Source organism: Podarcis melisellensis (assembly GCF_964234715.1).
Source record: "Podarcis melisellensis genome assembly, chromosome: 10".
Taxonomy (NCBI): domain Eukaryota; kingdom Metazoa; phylum Chordata; class Lepidosauria; order Squamata; family Lacertidae; genus Podarcis; species Podarcis melisellensis.
The window spans coordinates 67,786,800-67,808,429 of NC_138542.1; the positions used below are offsets into that span (position 1 = coordinate 67,786,800).

The window sequence follows — 21,630 nt, forward strand, 5'->3', positions numbered from 1 at the left end:
GGTATCATTTGCTATGAGTTTCTGCCAAAGATCTGAAGTTTGATAAGATTAAATACCTTGCAGCCTTTAGGCAGGTGCCAGGGGGTGGGGTGGGGATACAATCAAACCTCGGTTTTTGAACGGCTCAATTTTTGAACATTTCGGTTCCCGAACACCAAAACTCCAGAAGTAAATGCTCTTGATTGTCAAACGTTCCTCAGAACTCGAACATCTGACGGGGCTTCTGCTTGAGTGCAAGAAGCTCTTGCAGCCAATCGGAAGCTGCGCCTCAGTTGTCAAATGTTTCGGAAGTTGAACGGTCTTCCGGAATGGATTACGTTCGACAACCAAGGTTGGACTGTACGGATGAATGCGGCAAATGGTACGTGGCAAATTAATACGATTTGTTTGTGGCGGCGGGTATTTCTCTCTCTTCCAGTTCCATCGGTAGACCACCGTTCCAACTGTCGCAGATGGAGCCCAAAGATTCTTACGCATCTCTGGTGAAAGGTCTTGAGCCTTTTAACGTCACCGGAGATTTCAACCCTTGCGCGCTCCTGCTCACAGGAGACGAAGCTTTCCCGGTGCTTGTGAGTACGAAGGGGCATGTGCTAATAGCCGCAACCCGGTACGGGGCAGGCCGGATCGTGGTGACGGCGCACGAAGCCATGCTGCAACTGCCCCAGTTCCTGCCGTTCATCAAAAACAGCCTGGAGTGGGTCAAGCCGTCCCCGACAGCAGAAGTAGGCGTCCACAATAGCATGAAGGCCCTCTCTGAGTTGCTTCTCAGTCATGATGTCAAAGTGAAATCGGATGCGGCCCTTGCTGACACCTTCGGGGCCTATTGCACCAGTGCCTATGATAGCAGCCAAGCCCATCAGCTGGTGGAATTTGTGAAGAATGGCGGGGGGCTGCTCATAGGAGGGCAGGCCTGGTATTGGGCATATGACCATGGGTACAAGAAGGCCCTGGCTCTTTTTCCTGGCAACCGGGTGATAGGAATAGCCGGAGTGTACTTCACCGCCAATATGGGGGAGAATGGGATCTTTCCTGTGTCCCAGAATATACCAGAGGTTCCCCCAAACCCAGAGTGAGTATACCTCTTCGTTGTTGTTTATTTTTCATGGAAGGGGGAGGCGTTTATTGGGTTGCTTTTGTTTTTATTATGTACTTTGTTTTATATAGTCATTTTAGGGACACGGGTGGCGCTGTGGGTTAAACCACAGAGCCTAGGACTTGCCGATCAGAAGGTCGGCGGTTCGAATCCCCACGATGGGGTGAGCTCCTGCCAACCTAGCAGTTCGAAAGCACGCCCAAAAGTGCAAGTAGATAAATAGGTACCGCTCCGGCGGGAAGGTAAACGGCGTTTCCGTGCACTGCTCTGGTTCGCCAGAAGCGGCTCAGTCATTCTGGTCACATGACCCGGAAGCTGCATGCCACCTCCCTTGACCAGTAAAGCGAGATGAGCACCGCAACCCCAGAGTCATCCACGACTGGACCTAATGGTCAGGGGTCTCTTTACCTTTATGGCCATTTTATGTTGTAACTGTCCTGAGACCTGTGAGTATAGGGCAGTATACAAATTTAAATGATGATGTTGTCGGTGATGATTACCTAGTTCTGAATTTACTGCCCAACTCCCACCAATGTTCTGTCACAATTTAGGATGACCAACAAGGGAACCCAACCAGGGGCAGTACAGATCAGTCATGAGATTAGTTTTGAGCAAACTCCTCTCCCAGTCCCCCTCAGTTTGGGTGACACCAGTAAAATTACAGTAAAAACATAATACGGGGGGGGGGAGGCAATTTAAAATACAGGTTAAAATGCAATTTAAAATGCAGCCTCATTTTAAAAGTAGCCCATAGATCAAAACCATAAGGGGAGGAAACATAAGGGTCAGACTGAGTCCAAACCAAAGGCCAGGCGGAACAGCTCTGTCTTGCAGGCCCTGCGGAAAGATGTCAAGTCCCGCAGGGCCCTAGTCTCTTGTGACAGAGCATTCCACCAAGTCAGGGCCAGTACTGAAAAGGCCCTGGCCCTAGTTGAGACCAATCTCACCATCTTGTGACTTGGGACCTCCAAAGTGTTGCCATTTGTGGACTTTAAGGTCCTCTGCGGGGCATACCAGGAGAGGCGGTCCCATTTTAAGCGAATCGTTTCTTTCTGGTGCAGGAATACAACGTCATTCCAAGAGTCCTCTTACGCATTGCTGGTGAAAGGCAATAAGTCTTTTGAGGTCCAGGGAAACTTCGATCCTTGCGAGTTGCTTCTCACGGGAGACCAAGCCTTCCCGGTGCTTGTAAGTACCGGCGGGCAGGTGCTGATAGCCGCATCTCAGTATGGGGAAGGCCGGGTTGTGGCGACGGCTCACGAAGCCCTGCTGCAAATGCCACAGTTCCTGCCGTTCATTAAGAACTGCCTGGAGTGGCTCAAGCCGTCCCCGACAGCGCAGATCGGCGTCCATCAAAGCGTGGCTGCCCTCTCTGGGCTGCTTGCCGGTAGCGGTGTCGAAGTGCAGTCCGTCGCAAGGTTTGATGACGCTCTTGGGGTCTACTGCATCTTTGCGTACAACGACTTGCAAGTAGATGACCTCGTGAAGTTCGTAAAGAGAGGAGGGGGACTGCTCATTGGAGGCCAGGCCTGGGACTGGTCTCAGCACCTTGGCAAGGAGAACGTGCTGTGTCGTTTTCCTGGCAACCTGGTGACCGGCGTTTCTGGGGTGTACTTCACTGCCAACACGGTAGAGAAAGGGACCTTCGCCGTATCTGAGAAAATGCCAAAGGTTCCTTTGATCACCCAGTAAGTACACTGTTTATTGCTTATTTCAATCATGGAATTGTCTAGAAATATTGTGGTAATGAAGTAATAGATATGGACTACTGCAATGTGCTCTACATGGGGGTTCTCTGGATCCAGAATCCTGTTAGTGCAGAATACTACAGCATGATTGCTTACAGGAGTGAGGCCTTATTGGCACGTGCTCAGAGATCTCCACTAGTTGCTGATCTGCAACCGAGCTGAATTCAAGATGTTGCTATTAGTATACAGTGTCAGGCTTTGTGGAATCAGCTTCCTCCCCTGTGGCAATAGATAAAAAGATCAAATGAAAGGAAGTCTTACCAGTTAGAATTTTTAATAATCACGGCTAAAGAACAAATAACACATATCCTAGAAATGGCGGTACTCCGAATTAAGGGTCATTCTCTCCCCCTCCGCCCCATCAATCTACGGCACTCCTATGTATTGTAATCTGAATTCGCAATCTCTGTGTTTCTGTTCTGACACTTTCTGAGCTCTCTGTGACTTTGGAGACGGGGGTGAATGCTGTACAGAGACTGTGAATCTGTTATCTCTCTCTGTCCCACTGTTTCTTCTTCTAGCTGTTCCCCATCCAGTATTTCCCAGCTTCTGCTTTCTGAACTGTGCCCCTCTGCAAACCACTGTTCTAAATCTATACTGTCTTCCTGCTCCTGGGAAGATTCAGGATCGGGGGAGGGGGTGGCTCCCACCATTCCTCCTCAGTGCAGCCCTCCTCAGCACGGTCTCTGACACAGAGTAGAAAGTGACATTTGTGGTTACTGAAATTCATTCTGTTCTCCAATCTGTTAAGATCATCTTGAATCCCAATTCTATCTTCTACAGCATTAGCTCCCCCTCCCAGTTTGGTGTCATCTTCAAATTGGACAAGCAACCCCTCAATTCCTTCATCCAAGTTGTTTATATGACATTGAACAATAAGAAGCCCAGGACAGAACCCTGTGCCATCCCACTTGTCACTTTTTTTCCTGGATGATGAGGAACCGTTAATTAGTACTCTTAGTGTTATGTACTGAAGTTTTCACCCTGGGTTAGCAGGGGGATACTGTAGGTAGTTTTCACTCAGGCCCACATATGCAAATAAGGGATTGAAAGTGACGTTCAGTGATTGGATAGTTACAGAAAGTGGTTACTGTTGCGTTGTAGTGGAGCTCTATATTAGCAGGCTTGACTGAACCCTTCAGTTCAGTTCTGTTCTGGCCTGTGAATAAGCAAGAGCTGTTTGAAGAATCGCTGTGTCGTCTGATATGTTCACCCACAACTTAACACTTTGAGTTCGGTCAGTCAACCAGCTACAACACGTAACAGTTACCTTGTCCAGGCCACAGCTGCTCTACAAAGGTGGCAGGATGGTGTGGGGTGTGTGTCCCGATTTCCTCTCCCAAAATGTTGGGGGCATGTATACTTTTTGGGCCCCAAGCTGTTGAAGATCCATCATCCCTGGTCATTGGGTAGGCTGAGTAGGATTGATGGTAAATAGTGCCTGAAACATCTGAAGGGCATGAAGTTGGGGGAGGATAATTCCACCAATCACATGGAAAGTTATATCCTATAATTAAGGATGATTACATTCTTTTGTAAACAGGCCCATGGTAGATGTTGAGGGTGACTTGAAGATTCTTCTGAATGGTGTGACCAACTTTGACTTAAAGGACATGAGACCTTCTAGCCTGATTATCCATGGGAATCTGGCATTTCCAGTGGGCATAACTGATTCTTTCCAGTCCTTTGTTGGAGCTGCCTACTACGGCAGGGGACGTGTTGTGGTCTTCTCCCACGAAGGAATGCTCAACAGACCATCCATGAAAACTTTCCTCCTCAATGCCATCGACTGGGTTACTGATAGAAAGGGAGGGAAAGTTGGCGTCGGAGACCAATTGAAGGAACTTTACTCCATGCTAAATCAGGCTGGGATCCCTTGTGAGCTAACCGATCTTAAGCCTGGCTTAAGCGTGTACTGTTGCACAACTTACAGTGACATAGAGAAAGAAAGAATCCATGAATTTGTCACTGAAGGAGGTGGTCTCCTGATTGGTGGAGAAGCTTGGTTTTGGGAAGACAAGCATCCTGGGACCCATGCCATTGCACAGTATCCAGGAAACAAGATACTGAAGAAATTTGGAATTGGGATCACTGGGGTCATACCTAGCGAAAGCTACCCGGCGAGACCGGCCAGTGTTCTTGCTTCGAGCTATCGCTTCCGGGAAGCGCTCTTCCAATTCAAGGAACACATTTGGAACAAGCAAGACCTGCAGCCTCCATATTCGTCATGGCTCAAGAAGCTGGGACAAGACTGTGCTACATTCCTGAGCATCCCAGCTACCAACTCTCCACCTCTCTCCTCGGTCCGTGAGGAAATGCTGGAGCTGATCAAACTGAGAGGGATCCCCGAGGTCAGTGCAAGCAAACCAATCAAAAGCTGCACAGATGAAGCCATTTTGATTCAAATGGCGTTTTCGCTCTACAACAATCTTCCAGATTTCCAAAACCTAGTGCCCAGCCTGAGCCCAAACCTTCCCAAGTATCCTGCAGCGCCATCACAAGTCATTCAGATCAATGGAACAAATGATGGTAAGAGATACTGTTGGCTTTGGAGCAGTTCATTGCTTAATTAAACCAGCAAGCCATTAAAACATAAAAATAAACTGTGCAGCCTATGATTCACCTCCATGTCTTTCTTTCCGCAGGGCCTGTAAGACAGAGTTGTTCCGCTTGGCCTTTGGCTTGGAGCCAATTTGATTCCCTCCCCCTCTTTCTTTTCCCCCCTTTCTCCTCCTGTAATGAGGCTGCATTTTAATATTTTAATGTTTCAATATTTTAATTGTTGTATTTTAATCTTGTTTTTAAGTTGTATTCATTCAACTTGTTTTTATTATTGCTTGTTAGCCACCCTGAGCCCAGCCTTGGCTGGGGAGGGTGGGGTATAAATAAAAATTATTATTATTATTATTATTATTATTATTATTATTATTATTATTATGTCCTGGTTTGGCGTTGCAGGAGATGAAGCTTGGAGAAGCACCGGCCTTTATGTTCCTCCGGCAAAGACCGTCATTTTGCTCTTTCCGCCCAACGCCATCAGTGCTCAACTGCAGGTGATGCTCTTTAAACCTCAGAGTCAGGGCTGTGACTACAGCTTTGAGGGGCAACTGGGTTGTAGCTCCTCCATCTCTTTAAATCTCTGTCAAGTGGATCGGGACCGGGCTGCTGGGAGGAATGGGGGTGGCTGAACATTTCCCTTTGTGCAGTTTTCTTGGTAACCCTTCTCCCTCCCGGTAGATTTCCCTATCAGAATACTCAGCAAAAGCTATTTGGAAACGCTCCCCTGGGGAGAGACTTGACCCTTTCCCTCCTCCCTAGGAGGAATACAGTGGTACCTCTGGTTACATACACTTCAGGTTACAGACTCCACTAACCCAGAATTAGTACCTCAGGTTAAGAAATTTGCTTCAGGATGAGAACATAAATTGCGCGACGGCAGCGCAACGACAGTTGGAGGCCCCATTAGCTAAAGTGGTACCTCAGGTTAAGAACAGTTTCAGGCTAAGAACGGACCTCCGGAACAAATTAAGTTCTTAACCTGAGGTACCACTGTATTTGTTTTCCAGCCAACTTTTATTACTCAGGATAGATCCACCGAAATCAATGATCGTGACTAACTTAGGCCCATTACTTCCAATGGTTCTAATCAGGGCTACTTTTCCAGAAAAAAGAGGTGCCAGAACTCACCATGAACACCTCCCTTGTTCTCTTATAATGGCAATAGTACCCACTTGAGAAGTGCAGAGACTGAGCTCTAGCGCGTTCCAGTTGAAAAAAACACACCCTGGGGCTACTTAAAAGTTAGCTGAATAGAACCCTGTTATTTCAACACTATCGGAATTTGATTTATTGATTTTACTGCACACTGTGTTATTTCCATGGGATTGTTCCATTGTGTGTTTTAATTATGGTTTTTTTATTTCATTGTTTCATGTGTGATGGGATAATGAGCTGCTTGTGCGTAAAAGCTTGATCCCTCTGGTGTTTGGCTGGTCAACCAAACCGAGGCACTAACGGAGCCTCCCAAGGCGTGACTCCGTTAGTCGCTGGTAGAATCTGACAGTGGGCGTCTACGAAATTTACGCCAACATAAAAGTTGTTTCACGGACATGCGCCTTCGTGACTCTCTGCGTGACAGCTTCCGGCGAAGGGTGGGAGTTGCCAACGGGGGTCTTGTTACCTCTGCACTATTCTCACTAGAAGTATCCCAGAGCCCTCCCTCCTCCGACTCCCCTTCTGCCGGAGCTTCTGCTCTCCCCCTGCTGGTTCCCTCCTCCGCTGCAGAATCTCTCCGAGTCTGCTGGAGCCTCTGCACCATCTCTCTTTCCGATGGCAGTTCCCTGACAATATGTTTCATATGTTTTTATATTTTGTAAATGGCTTAGAAGCCTATTTCTGTCATTGGTAATACAGTGGAACCTTGGAAGCCGAACGCCTTTGAACTCAAACGTTTTTGCTCCCGAACGATCGAAAACCAGAAGTCATTCTTCTGGCTTTTGAACGATTTTCGGAAGCCAATTGTCCAGAGCGGCTTCTGATTGGCTGCAGGAAGCTCCTGCAGCCAATCGGAAGCCGCACCTTGGTTTTCAAACTGTTACGGTAGTCGAACGGACTCCTGGAATAGATTAAATTCAAAAACTAAGGTACAACTGTAAAAAAATAGTGGTAATAAAAATAGTAATCATGACAACAAGAAAAAGGACAGCATCGGGTGGTTTGTAAGAACAGGTGAATTTCTATGGGAGCCAAGCTTCACAGAACCAAGCCCCCGTCTCTTGACTGATGGGCAGTCCATTTGACCATCAGGCTGCACCAGGCATAGACAAACTCGGAACTCCAGATGTTTTGGGACTACAACTCCCATCATCCCTAGCTAACAGGACCAGTGGTCAGGGATGATGGGAACTGTAGTCTCAAAACATCTGGAGGGCCGAGTTTGCCTATGCCTGGGCTAGCTACACCTTCCAAGATGCCAGTCTCTGCCCCCCAACTTACCAGGCTCCGCTTCTTCACTTGGACGGGCCCACTCTCACATCTAGGCCCTTATCCTACCTCACAGGGTTGTGGTGAAGATGCAGGGCGATGATAACTGAATCGTATCACGCCGAGCCCCTGAGCTAAAGAGCGGGAGAGAAATGGGGCCTTCAAAAGTTCAGCCAATAGCAAACAACTGCCCTCGAGGCTTAACGTTTTGCACCACCTGGTTGCTGAATCCATCATCCTTTTCTCCAGGTCCAGATTGACTGTGGTTCCGATGACCTGAGCAACGCCGAGGAGTTTCGGCGTCCTCCGGTAGTGATGAGGAGGTTTGAAGTGAAGAGCGAAAGAATGGAAGTCTCCAGCTTGTGGGGCGGCCTCTTATACATCGTGCTGCCAAAGAAGTCTTCACTGGGCGCCATATCAGTCACTGTCGAAGGGGCTTCACTGGCTCCCTATTTTAAGCTTGGTAAGGCGGCTTACCTTTGAAAGAGGCAGGGGGCATACCGTATTTTTCGCCCTATAGGATGCACTTTTCCCCTCCAAAAATTAAGGGGAAACGTGTGTGCGTCCAATGGAGCGAATGCAGGCTCCTTGGCTTCAGCGATAGCAACGCGAAGCCTCCGAAGCACAGAGGGAGCGCTCCCTCCACGCTCCGGAGGCTACGCATTGCTTTTGCTGAAGCCTGGAAAGCGAGAGGGGTCGGTGCGCACCGACCCCTCTCGCTCTCCAGGCTTCAGCGAAAGCAACGCGTAGCCTCTGGAGCACAGCGGGAACTCACGCTGCACTCCAAAGGCTTCAGGTTCCTTTTGCTGAAGCCGGGAGAGCAAGAATCTCCCAGCTTCAGCAGAGAGGGAGAGCTGCGCAGCGCCCCTTCAGCGAAGCGGGAGGAGAAATGGAAGTGGCTCCGTTTCTCCTGCTGCTTCGCTGAAGGGGTGCTGAGCAGAGAGGGGGATAATTTATTTCCTTGTTCTCCCCCTCTAAAACAAGGTGCATCCTATGGTCGGGTGTGTCCTATAGAGCGAAAAATACGGTATGTCGTGTGGTCAGAAATCTGTTTGAATTAAGATGTGTGGGAACCCAACCACATCGTTATGTTCTCTCTAAGCCCGGCAAAAACACACAGCTTGATGTTGCCCATTCTCGCCATGCTTCCCGGTGCCCATTATAGGAAGAAAAACCTGTCCTTGTACACTTAAGAGTTAATGAACAACACTTCCTCCCTGGGTAAATGGTAGCGCAGCATCTGCTAGTGCTCTATATATCTGACTGTTCCATTTGCTCCTTTTAATGCAAATTCTAGAGCCAGGTTTTCGCAAGCCGGCAGTTTTGGTGTGAAATAAACACACTTACCTGGAAATGAACTTATTTGGTAAGACTCCCTTGCCCACTTCCATTTGCATCCCAATCAACAGCTGCTTTCATGCCATTTTGTGGGGGAAAGCTGCCTTACTGGGGACCTTTATGCTACACAGCACCTGAAATGCGTAAATGCAAAATGAAGCCCATTCAGAGCAAGGGCAAAGTTGCCCGATCAATTTGCCTTTACTCTGAATGCACCATCAGACCGTCTGAGGCTCATCATCCACAAGATTGTTGCCAGGGCACTCTTCTCGGGGTGGATGCGCAGGCAAAAACCTCTCCATCCTATGTTGTTGTTGTCCTGTTCTGCACAGGGATATGGAGTTAATCAGCATTACCACTTTTTGAAAATGTTGCATTTAGGTGAGACAAGCCCATCTGCTTGGAATGACATCCGCCACTTCCCTGCTCCTTGGGCCGAGTTAGAAACGGAGAATATCATCTTCACGGTGCCCTCACAAGATGTCCGTGCAATGGACAATCTAAAGGACGTGCTCATCATCTGGGGCGAGATTATGAAAGCAGTGGCCAAGTTAGCAGCCATCCCTCCCATTTTCCCCAGACCAGAAAGAATAGTGGAAGATGTCCAAATCTCTGGTGGTAAGTACAAACCTGTTCATATATGCATGGATGCAAACAGTAAAATACTGAGATTTCCACAACCTTCCTGTCTTTAAATAAGCAGTGAGTTCTGTAAAAATGTCCTCAGAGATGTATCTGAGCTGCAGACTTACACTGGCTTTCACCAGCATGGCTTCCACAATGAATCTTTGGAATCTGTGCTTTGGGGAAAACACAGCTAGATATCACCCATAGACAATTCCCTTTTTTTTGGGGGGGGGGAATGAAGGAAAAATGGTTAAATTATTTGAAAACCTGCATAGCAGTAGTAAGGCAAAGCTAAAGGGACCCCTGACCATTCCAGTCGTGACCAACTCTGGGGTTGCGGCGCTCATCTTGCTTTACTGGCCGAGGGAGCCGGCGTACAGCTTCCAGGTCATGTGGCCAGCATGACTAAGCAGCTTCTGGCGAACCAGAGCAGCGCACGGAAACACCGTTTACCCTCCCGCCGGAGCAGTACCTATTTATCTACTTGACTTTGACGTGCTTTCGAACTGCTAGGTTGGCAGGAGCTGGGACTGAGCAACAGGAGCTCACCCCGTCGCGGGGATTCGAACCGTCGACCTTCTGATCGGCAAGCCCTAGGCTCTGTGGTTTAACCCCCAGTGCCACCTGCATAGTACTCGAGCACAAAGCTTACCCCTTTATTTTCAGTAGAGAACAAGATCTTACCATCTTATTTCAGGGGTTGCTAATAAGTCCCATTTGTGAACTCCGTATCCTGAAACTGCAGAGATACTGCCTAAAGATAAAATAAAAACCGTTGATATTTTTGCAGTTATTTTCAAAGTAGAGAAACTTTTCTGGTTCTGTTGTACCTTACTGTTCCTTTACGAGTCCCCTTTTAAAGGTGGAATATAAATATATTAAAATACAATGCATACATAAACCACGGTGATACAATCTATTTTAAAGTCTTTGGGGTGCACGAATGTGATTTCTCCACAATGAATTTATTCCGTTTCTGTGTGGAAGAACGAATCTGTCTTATGAGCCTCCCTTGCCCCCAAATCTCACAGCAGGTGGGATGCATGCCGGCTATCCGATCATGTCTGATGCGACCGTGTCAGTGAAGATCACCGATAGGCAAATGTACACTGAAGGGGCCTGGGATGCTCTCCGGGAGCTGGGTCACAACCAGCAGAGGAGTGGGTGGGATTTCCCACCCCATACCACAGATGCCACCTGCTATCTCTGGTCCATCTACGTCAATGAAACTGTGCTGGACATCCCAAGAGAGAAAGCCCACCCGGATCTTGACCCCAATGTGAGGAAGAAGAGGGTGAAGGACTATATTCAAGGTGGAGCTCAACTGAAGGACTTCACGGCGTGGACTGCGCTGGAACCCTACTTACAGGTAAATAAGTGGCTGCCCTGGGACTCGGGTGGCGCTGTGGGTTAAACCACAGAGCCTAGGACTTGCTGATCAGAAGGTCGGCAGTTTGAATCCCCGCGACGGGGTGAGCTCCCGTTGCTCGGTCCCTGCTCCTGTCAACCTAGCAGTTCGAAAGCACACCAGTGCAAGTAGATAATTAGGTACCACTCCGGCGGGAAGGAGCAGTAGTGTTATTTGCAGTGGTAAAAAACTGGGGGTTTTTTTTTGGGGGGGGAGAGTCTTAAAGTGTTGACCTGTGCATAGAAACAAAGTCAGGATGAGTCCTGAGTGGTCACACTGGAAGCTAAATTAAAATAGAAGTGTGTGGGGATTTTGCTACCCACTGCAGGCTACATGAATGCATGCAGATGGTTTCTTTTAAAGAGCTATGCCTTTGCAGTAGCATAGGGGGCATATATATATATATATATATATATATATATATATATATATATGCAGGTTTTGGTGTCCTCGGGTGTCTTCCCGTGTAAAAGTTGGGGTGTCTAGGCGACGTTTCGACGAGGTCTCACTCGTCATCTTCAGGCTGGTGCTTTCGGCTTCTTGTTACTGGAACAGAGCAGGATCTCAGTGTTTGAGTTCCTATAAATACTGTTGAGGGGGTGTGGTGTATAGCCTCCAATGTTCTGGGCAGAGAGGAAGTTCCCAGGCTAGTGAGTGATTTCTTGAGTGATATCCTGAGTACCCACCTAAGTGGTACTCAGGATATCACTCAAGAAATCACTCAAGATATCCCTCAAGTAATTAAGGAACAAAAGAAGAAAAGGCACACTAGCCTGGGAACTTCCTCTCTGCCCAGAACATTGGAGGCTATACACCACACCCCCTCAACAGTATTTATAGGAACTCAAACACTGAGATCCTGCTCTGTTCCAGTAACAAGAAGCCGAAAGCACCAGCCTGAAGATGACGAGTGAGACCTCGTCGAAACGTCGCCTAGACACCCCAACTTTTACACGGGAAGACACCCGAGGACACCAAAACCTGCATTCCTGTACCCGTGAAAATCTACGAAAGCAAATATATATATATATATATATATACATATATATTTCTTCACCACTTCCCCAGTGGTAATTCTGTATTGATTGTTTTGGGTGTTGTATGTGATGCCAATAAAAGGTTTGATGAAGGTATTTCTTCAGTTGCAGGAGGCCTTTGGCTGGGACCCCTACATCCGCATCTTTGCAGAGTACCAAAAGATAACCTCCATCTCAAATGACAACACCTTCAAGATGAATCAGTGGGCAATACGCTTCTCTACAGAAGTGAAGAAGGACCTCGGCCCTTTCTTTAAAGCCTGGGGGTGGCCGATTACGGATGAGCTCATTCAGGAGCTGGCCAGATCCTTTGGTCCCTGGGCAGGGGATCCAATGAAGGAGTACGAATAGTCCTGAGGAAGCACAAGTGAAGCGAACAGAGGTTGAGACTGACTAATCACAGTGAGCTTGCACAAAATTGACCCCTCGCGACATAAATTCCTTTGTAGTGATTCGCTTGCCAGCTACTGATCATACGGAACAGTTTATTTGCTGCTGCCTTAAAAAATATAAGCACCTCTTGCTGAGTTGCCATTTAGTGCTGTACCCGAAGGAGCCTGATTTATGGGCCTCTCCAGACTGGTATTTTACCGCTGGTGTATCCCGCAGCTGTGGTGCAGCACGTTCAGCAAAGCTAAGCAGGGTCTGGTGTGGTTTCAAATTGGATGGGGGACTTGCGTGTTGAGTTTTATGCATTGCAGGGGGTTTGGACTTTTGGAAGGGTCCCTTCCAATTCCACAATTCTATGACACAATAATAGTGCATTGGTGGTGGGTTTTTTTCTGCTTTATTGTTTTACTCTTTGAATATTTTTAATTGGATTTTAAATGTGTTAATGCAAACCCAAGGGGGAGAAAATCATGTTAACAAAAGAAGAATGTTTGGGGGACATAAGACAGACATATCAGCCTCATGAAATGAAGAGATTTGCATCAAAAAAAGTGTTGTGTCATTGGTATCCTTATAGTATTTAAGAGCACATTTTGCCAGGGGAAACTGATAGGGTGAAACCTGCATATAACCTCTCTATAAAGCCACCAGGGTCACATATATATCAAAGCCCTTTCTGCCCCTTCAGCGGGGAGGGTGTTGCGGGCAGGATCCTCCCACAATCGCGGGGGCTTCCTTGCCCCCGCGAGACTTGGGGGAATCCCCGGGCGTGACTGCACCCAGCCCGCCAATCGGCGGGCGGGGGAGGCGTGGCCCGGGCTATTTAGGGCCAGCACGCATGGGGACCGCCCTCTTTTTTCCCCTCACCCAGCTGAGAAGCGGCTTTTTCCGTGTCTTGCAGCGAGAAGCGACCACGTGGACCTTGAGGAAGATTTCTGCGAAAGGGAAGTCTTGCCTTCTTTTGCCTTCCAATCTCCCCCCTTTTTTCTTGCCTGATTGTTCCTAGCTTCGTTTCTGTTTCTGGAGCCTTTTGCTTTACAGCAAGAGAGCCCCTGTCTGTGTGCAGGCTGCGCTTCTCCGACCTCAAGGCAGACACTCTGTGTGTGAGTGCGTGCTGTGCTGCTCTTCTCTGGATTTAAATTAAGCAAACTGTGTCTGTGTGCTGCTCTTCTCCAGCTTTAAATCGGTTGCTCTTTGTGTGGGTGCTGCTCTTCTTCGGCTTAAAAATAGTCACTCTTCGTCTGTGCCAGCTTCATTGCTGTGTGTTTAAAAAGGGGTAATTTGTGAGCTGCTGGTTTGGATTTTTTGTGTGTGCGTACTGAGCACGTGGTCAGTGTGAGTCTCCGGTAATTCTTTCCTTTACCTAGCTAGGTTTTTTGGCCGGGTTCATTGTTAACCTAGAGTGGTTTAAATTGCTGCCGCATCTATAATTTCCTGCATTGCTGTAAGGGGCTTCCTCATCCGTGATTTCAGCTCCCCGCCCACGCACCTTCCCCCTTCCTTTAACCCTTCTCACTACTTTTGCACTTCAGGAAGCTGCAGCTCCGCTCTAATTTCTTACAGTCAATTGCTATCTTTCTAATTTTGCTATTTGTCCCAGCTTAATTTCATACTTGCTCAGCTTGCCTCTCATTGCCTTAGTCAGTGCTTCTTATTGTGTTACTTTAAACCCCTTTAAACCCACATAACCGTCCCCAGATTGGAAGCCACGTGGGGAACACAGGGGGCAGCCATTTTGAAGGGTGCAGCCAATTTTGATATGGGAAAGGGGTCTGGTAATTGAAATCTTTTTAATAACGACCGAATTTGAATATAAATTAGAAGATTCTTAGGCTTTTGCTCTACTTTATTATAGTTTCTTGTGGGTTTTTGAGTGAAGGTCGCTGGCAGCTCCCATCTATTTTGGGCATTTAACTACGTTTGTTTGTGGAGTAATTTCCTAGTGTACACCACCATCTAGTGGCGGGAGGTGTAGTACTACACCCCTTCCGAGATTTTTAATTTCGATTATTTTGATTAGGAGTAAATTCTTCCCCTTTTTATTGTCATCATACCTAGTTATACTTGGTTTTTTATTTAGGCTTTTGCTCTACTTTTTATAGTTTTGTGGGTTTTTGAGTGAAGGTTGCCTGCAGCTCCTATCTATTTTGGGCATTTAACTACGTTTGTTTGTGGAGTAAATTCCTTGTGTGCACCACCATCTAGTGGCGGGAGGTGTAGTACTACACCCCTTCCGAGATTTTAAATTCGATTCTTTTGATTAGGAATAACTTCTTCCCTTTTATTGTCATCATACTTAGTTATACTTGGCTTATATCAGGGGTTTTACTAGCAGTGGCAGGAGTCATATTTCAAGGCTGAAAGTTTGATCCTTTTATTTTCTACAAGCAGTATAAAAGAATTTTACTGCTTAATAAAGAGGTTAGATAGATAACAAAAAGGAAAATTTAGATAATAAATAATAATAAATAAATAGATAAATAATAATAATAATAAAAAAATAAAAAAATAAATAAAAAATAAATAAATAAGTATATTAAAAAAGGAAAGAAATAAAGGGGGGGAGCCCATATTGGTCTCTCCTCTAGTCTCTAGCTTATTGAATAAATAAATAAATAAATAAATAAATAAATAAATAGGTGAAGCATTACTCAGTTGGAGTAGCCCATACTGAACCTTCTTCCAGTCTCTGGGTACCTAGGTTTTTCTGGAATGGCTTCGGGCGGCAACCAGCAGCCATCCACCTCTGGCACCCAGCCCACATCCAACACTGCTGGAAGCACGCAGTTACCAGCCATGCCATTTGACCCTCAGGACTTCGCCCAATTCTTTATGGCTTTTGAAACCTTTTACAAAAAATGCAAGTCTGGAAGTGCAGCGGCACTCCCAGCCCCCGAGCCATCGCAGGATATGATTCCTGATACTCCCCCAGGTAACCGGGGCAACAAGGGCCAGAGGCGAACGCGGTGGGTAACGCACTTCCCGGGCCTTCGGTAACAACCCGCCCCAATACGCGTGCCCAGACGGTTATCTCTAAAAAAGTGAGCCTTTCCTTAGGAAAGGGGAAGGCTGCAGCAAAGGGTCCCAGTAAGAGGAAGGCGCCTTCCAAGGCCGCCAGAGGCAACACTTGCTCACAGGCCGCAGACATTCCTAGTGTTTTTCAGGAACAGCAGTCACAGCACAGCTCAACAGAGGACAGCGCGTGTTCCGGATCGGAGGGGGAGCAGCCAGATCCTCAAAGTGCTCAGCCGGTGGACAGCGCTGGTTTGCCAACAGGTGAGGCACAAGGGGGTAAAAGGAAGGCTAAGAAGCATACGTCTGCCAAGAGGAAACAGAGCAAGCAATCGGAGACGGAGGACGACTCAGGTACGTCTTCTTCAGAGTCAGATTCTGAGGATCAGATGGATGGGTACTGGGGTTTAGGCGAGAGCAATCATGGGATCCCCCTTTGGGCACACGAAAGGAGGGCCAACTCCCACAGAAAAACTTTTAAGGGGGTGCTGGACTGGAAGGATGGGGCGTTGGTCGAGGACGTTAAAGTTTCCACCAACCAGCCAACAGATTTCATAGTGGGGAACCATTTGTCCCAAAAGAAGAGGAATAAGATCCTCAACGGGGACTACGTAGACATCTTCACCCTTCTCCCCCCGGCCAAGCTAACGGGAAAGGGCGAAAAGAGGCGCTCCTATGGTAAAAAAAGGTACAGAACGCCTAGGGCAGAGCGCACCTTTGAAAATTGGCTAGATGGGTACCAAGTTTTTATGGGAATTGTTTGCGCCGCTTACCCACGGAGGGCGATGGATTTAGTGGCCTATCCGTCGCACGTGAGAACAGCGTACTCTCTCGCTGGAGAAAACGCAGCCTTAACGTATGACGAGAACTTTCGCAGGAATGCATCTCTCCTGCCGGCCACCCGTTGGGACCTGACTGATCCTCACTACTGGGGCTTGGACGTCAATCCCTATATAGTAAAGAAAAGTCAGGACACGGCCAAGAATGGTAAGATTGAAGCAAAAAGGCGCCGCCAGTGCTGGGAGTTCAATCGGGGTGTCTGTTCTCGCCCCTATTGTAAGTATTCCCACGAGTGCGAGCGGTGTTGGGGCAACCACCCCGCCACCGCGTGCTTTAAGAATAAGCAGCAGCCCTTTCGGGGGGGCAGGGGGTACTTCCACAACAACGCTAGAGGTGCCTCCGGTCCCACTCAGCAAGGTCCCAGTAGCCGCCAGTAATCATAAGCTTTCTTTGGCCTATACCCCTATCCGTCTACAGCCCTTGAAAACCCTACTAGATCTTTATCCTGACCGAAAAGCTGCGCAGTACCTTTGGGAGGGTTTCTCCAAAGGATTCAGAATCCCCGTGACAGTTCCCCCTACCCCCAGGGAGCCGGAAAATCAAAAGTCAGTTAGGGAAAGGCCGGATATAGCCAAGAAAAAGATAGAGAAAGAAATTAAAGCTCGTAGGGTGGCCGGCCCCTTCACCGCGCCTCCATTCGAAGGGCTTCACTTGTCCCCACTGGGCATCGTCCCGAAAAAGACCCCGGGGGAATTTCGGTTGATCCATAACCTATCTTACCCGAAAGGGGGCTCTGTTAACGATGCTATTCCCCAGGAATTTTGCACGGTCAAATATGCCTCTTTTGACCATGCAGTTAAGATGATTCGGCAGTTCGGGAGGGGTGCGCTACTAGCGAAATGTGATATCGAGTCTGCGTTTCGACTTCTCCCGGTCCATCCAGCTGACTTCCGCTGGTTGGGCTTCAAATTTCAAGGGGAATATTTCGTCGACAAAGCAATGCCTATGGGCTGCTCCGTGGCCTGTGCGGCATTCGAGACATTTAGTACCTTTCTTGAATGGGCCCTCCGCTTTAGATCAAGGTCCGTGGGCGTGTCCCATTACCTCGATGACTTTATCCTGGTGTCCGACAGTGCACAGGGCTGCTCCGCCCTCCTGGACGCCTTCACAGCCTTGTCAGAGGAACTCGGGGTTCCCCTGGCAGCCGGAAAAAGGAGGGTCCAACTACTTCCTTGGTTTATTTAGGCATCAAATTGGATACAGTAGCGCAGACGTCTCGGCTTCCTGTGGAGAAGTTGTTCGCTCTTAAGGCGCTGATTCAGCAGCTTCTGCCCCTAAAGAAAATCACACTGAGGCAAATCCAGTCCTTGCTGGGTCACCTAAACTTCGCTTGTAGAGTGGTGGCGCCAGGTCGCCCCTTCTGCAGCCGGTTAGCTAGATTGGCCGCAGGACTGAGGGCTCCCCAACATAGAGTCAGGCTATCTAAGGAAGTTAAGGCGGACATGGGCATGTGGCTGCAATTCCTCGATAGGTACAACGGCATATCACTATGGCAGGATTCCATGTCCTTAACAGCCGATTTTCAAGTTCAATCAGACGCCGCTGGCTCGCTGGGCTTTGGGGTGTATTTCCGGGGGCAGTGGTGCGCCAAAAGGTGGCCCCCGGAGTGGCAGGGCCAGCCCATCACCCGGGACCTCACTTTCTTGGAATTTTTTCCCATCGTAGTAGCAGTACATCTTTGGTCTGATCAGTTCCGCAATCACAGGGTTTGCTTCAATACGGATAATCAGGCAGTAGTTGCGGTTCTCTCTAAACAGTCAGCCCGTTCCACCAGGGTTGGGAACCTTCTGCGAGCTTTTGTCCTTCTATGTTTAGAGCACAACATATACTTCTCTGCCAAATTCGTACCCGGCATTAACAATGACATCGCGGATGCTTTGTCTTGCTTTCAGATGGAGCGCTTCTGCTTGTTAGCGCCGGATGCCGAGCAATCATCGATGCCTTTCCCGGAGCATCTCTGGAGCATTGGGAGCAAGAAGTGTGGAAAGGTTTAATCGGTGCCGTGGCCCCTTCCACAATGAGATCATACCAGAAGGCCTGGGCCGACTTCTTAAAATTCCGCAACAGCAGGCCCAGCTCGGGGCCTTATTCCATTCCCTCAACGAGGGAGGTTCTCCGCTATTTGGCTCACCTGAGGGATTTGGGAAGGGCCCCTAAAACCCTTAACATTCAGACCGCAGGGATTTCATATTTTTGTAAGGCACTATTTGCTAAAGACCCATGTTCAGCCTTTATCGTCCGTAAGACTCTTGAGGGCTGGCGTCGGCAGCACCCTCCCAGCATAGACAGGAGGAGGCCCATAACTTTCGATGCTTTGACCCAGATTCACAAGAAGCTACGCTCGATATGCTGGTCAAAATATGAGGCGCGCCTGTTCTCTGCCGCCTATTCCATAGCATTCTTTGGCGCCCTGTGCATTGGGGAGCTAGTTTGTGAGCGTGAGTTGGCTCATTCTCAGAGAGGTTTGCTATTAAGTGATCTGTCCCTGTCCGAGTCCGAGCTGTTTGTCCAGGTGCGGAGTTCTAAGACGGACCAGCTCGGTAAGGGCGCTCTCCTACGGCTAACGGCCGTGCAAGGTAGCGGCCCCTGTCCAGTAAGAGACACACGGCGCTTTCTTTATTTGAGACCCAAGGCCCCTGGCCCATTTCTTGTACATGCGGACGGGTCACTCTTGTCCAGACACCAGTTCACGCGCGTGCTGCGTGCGGCACTTGCTGCGTGCGGGTTTCCAGCGGAGGAATTTTCAGCCCACTCCTTCCGCATTGGGGCCGCCACCACCGCAGTTCATTTAGGGTTGTCCACGGAGAGGATCAAGGACTTGGGGAGGTGGAAATCCGATGCATATAAAGCTTATGTGAGAAAGAACCTATGACTTGCCGGGGTAGTCCTGACCTTGCCTTTTCCGTTTACTTTCCTTTCAGAAGCCAAGAAAGTGCGCATCTGGTTGGTGGGCCACAGTATAGTTTACTGGGCCAAGAACCGTGCTGTGCGTTCCAGAATGGGGCATAATTTGAGCCTGCCTTCAAATATTGAGTTGACGTGGATTGCGCGTAGAGGGATGCGTTGGAGCGAATTCAAACCGACAGTGTTTGCGATGGTTGCTGTTGAGGGGCCTCCCGACGCTCTGATAATCCAACTGGGGGAAAATGACTTGGCATACCGCAAGGCTATCGATTTGAGATGGAACATTTTCGATGATTTGGGGCATTTGAAGGCGGTTTACCCAAATATTACCATCTTGTGGTCCTCACTGCTGGAGAGGAGGATTTGGAGAGATTGTGTGAGCCCCGCGGGAATCAACAGGGCTAGAAAGGTCTTGGAGCGGGCTGTGGAGCGTAGAGTGGCGGACCTGGGTGGGTGTGTCATAGGGCACCCTGGCATCCAGTTCAGCAATGAGGCCCTCTACAGATGGGATGGCGTGCATCTGTCAGATGCAGGAAACGACATGTGGTTGGGGGACATCAGTGCAGGGATTAGGGGTTGGTTGTGGGTTTGAAGGTATTGGCGGCGAGCTTTGCTCGTGTGGCGGTTAGGCATTGGCATGGGGCAAAGTTAGACAAATGGAGGGGGGGAAGGAAGCGCCATCACCTTCCCCCAATGTGAAGGGGTAGTCCGGTAGAGGACTCTGGGGGGTGTGGCCTTGTCCGAAGCCTTGTGAGGTAGGGCCCCCGGCACGCCCCCGAGCGGTGACGCCCGTGGGATCCTAGTTGGCGTACTACAACAGGACTCCCGCGGTTGTGTTCAACCCTTCCCGGTCACCATGCCGGGTTGTCGATAGGAGCCAATGCCTAAGGCCAATACCTTCAATTTCCGTAATCAATAAAGTTGTGGCCTTTTATGCCCATTAACCTTACATCATTGTGTCCGTGTCTTTATTTCATTGGGGGAGGTAACTTGCCACGCAAAGTCTCTTTCCTATTTAGGTATAACAAGAACGTCTCCCTTATACTTTCAAATGGCTTTTTCTTAGCATTTCCTAAGCACACAGTACTGACAAACTAAATGTTCAGAAAAAGCGATGTCCCAGATTTTTTGTCTAACCCACCATTCTTGCTGAATACTGATGTTTTCCAATGGCTGGACAAGTAAATCCCATCAAATACAACAGCAGTTTCTTCTGAGTAACCAAACATAGGATTGTGTTGCAAGATGGGCAGAATTTATAGAGTGCAATGTTGATAACAACAATGAAACTGCCACCACCTAGAAACACGCCATAGTTTTCATTTTATTTAACAAGATTTGTGTACAGCTTTTGAAAAAAGAGATCTGAAAAAATAAAACATCTTCTCAATTCCCCACCAATTTCTTTTAAGAACTTCACAACCTGTGAACAGAATTGGCAGTGAGAGGACTTTGTGAGCATCTCTGGTTGGGAGATAATTTTATACATCCTTCCTCTATATTGGGGATAAAACTAGCTCTTGCCGCAACCAGCTACACACTAGTTACAGGAACCATTGAAAAGATCCACTTTCTTCTTCCCATAAAGTTCAGCTAGGATTTTCTGGAGGGTCTCCAAACTGTATTCCTTGACTTCATTCTCACTATTTTTCGCAAGGGCAGCCCAGGATTTTCTGTGCTGGTTATCAAGCACACAGCAAGCTGCCGACCAGATGTGGCTGGGCTTATTGACCCTGAGGTCCGAGATATACTCATCTCCGGGCACAGCTCCCACAAGGACGTACATATCATGGCAAGCCTGGGCTTCTTTCTTGATGAGGCTCTCGTGGTTGGCCCAGCCATCTTCGTTGAGCTTGCTATACTGGGGCACAATATTGGTCAAAGTGGAAGTGGCCGCTCTGCTGTCCTCGTCCGGTTGGTGGCTCACTGGGTTCAAATGCCCCTTTTCAATGCTTAAGGCCTGCGCATAATCGTCGAAAGTGGCCTGGCTCTTTTTAATCCCTGCGGCGGCGACGTTGGTTTCACGTTCATCTTCCATGGCCTTCCCCAAAGTCGGGTCTACGAGCTGAAAAACAGCAAGGAAAATATGTCAACTGCTCCCTGCTCAGACATGCAGTGGAACCAGGCAGAGGGCCTTCTCGGTAGTGGCGCCCACCCTGTGGAACACCCTCCCTTCAGATGTGAAGGAAATAAGTAGCTATCCTATCTTTAAAAGACATCTGAAGGTAGCCCTGTTCAGGGAAGTTTTTA

At 48.4% G+C, this 21,630-nt stretch overlaps 2 protein-coding genes across 16 annotated transcripts in view; one reads left to right on the forward strand and one right to left on the reverse strand.

The window, feature by feature from the left end:
* Positions 1-452: 452 nt before the first annotated feature.
* On the forward strand, positions 453-12,938 carry LOC309378561 (TRPM8 channel-associated factor homolog; the record flags this gene model as incomplete). Its single annotated transcript, XM_081926832.1, has 8 exons — positions 453-1,069; positions 2,155-2,781; positions 4,385-5,370; positions 5,800-5,894; positions 8,074-8,287; positions 9,544-9,777; positions 10,821-11,158; positions 12,340-12,938. The coding sequence occupies 8 exons, from the start codon at positions 453-455 to the stop codon at positions 12,583-12,585; spliced, it is 3,357 nt and encodes a 1,118-aa protein (XP_081782958.1). The 3' UTR covers positions 12,586-12,938.
* Positions 12,939-20,686: 7,748 nt separating this feature from the next.
* Positions 20,687-21,630, reverse strand: part of LOC309378777 (endonuclease domain-containing 1 protein-like) — a 402,039-nt gene continuing 401,095 nt past the window's right edge. For all 15 annotated transcript variants that reach the window (XM_081927428.1, XM_081927429.1, XM_081927431.1 and 12 more), the window contains one exon: positions 20,687-21,445. In XM_081927428.1, the coding sequence (XP_081783554.1) occupies positions 20,921-21,445 (525 nt within the window). In that variant the 3' untranslated portion in view covers positions 20,687-20,920. The remainder of the gene's footprint in view (positions 21,446-21,630) is intronic.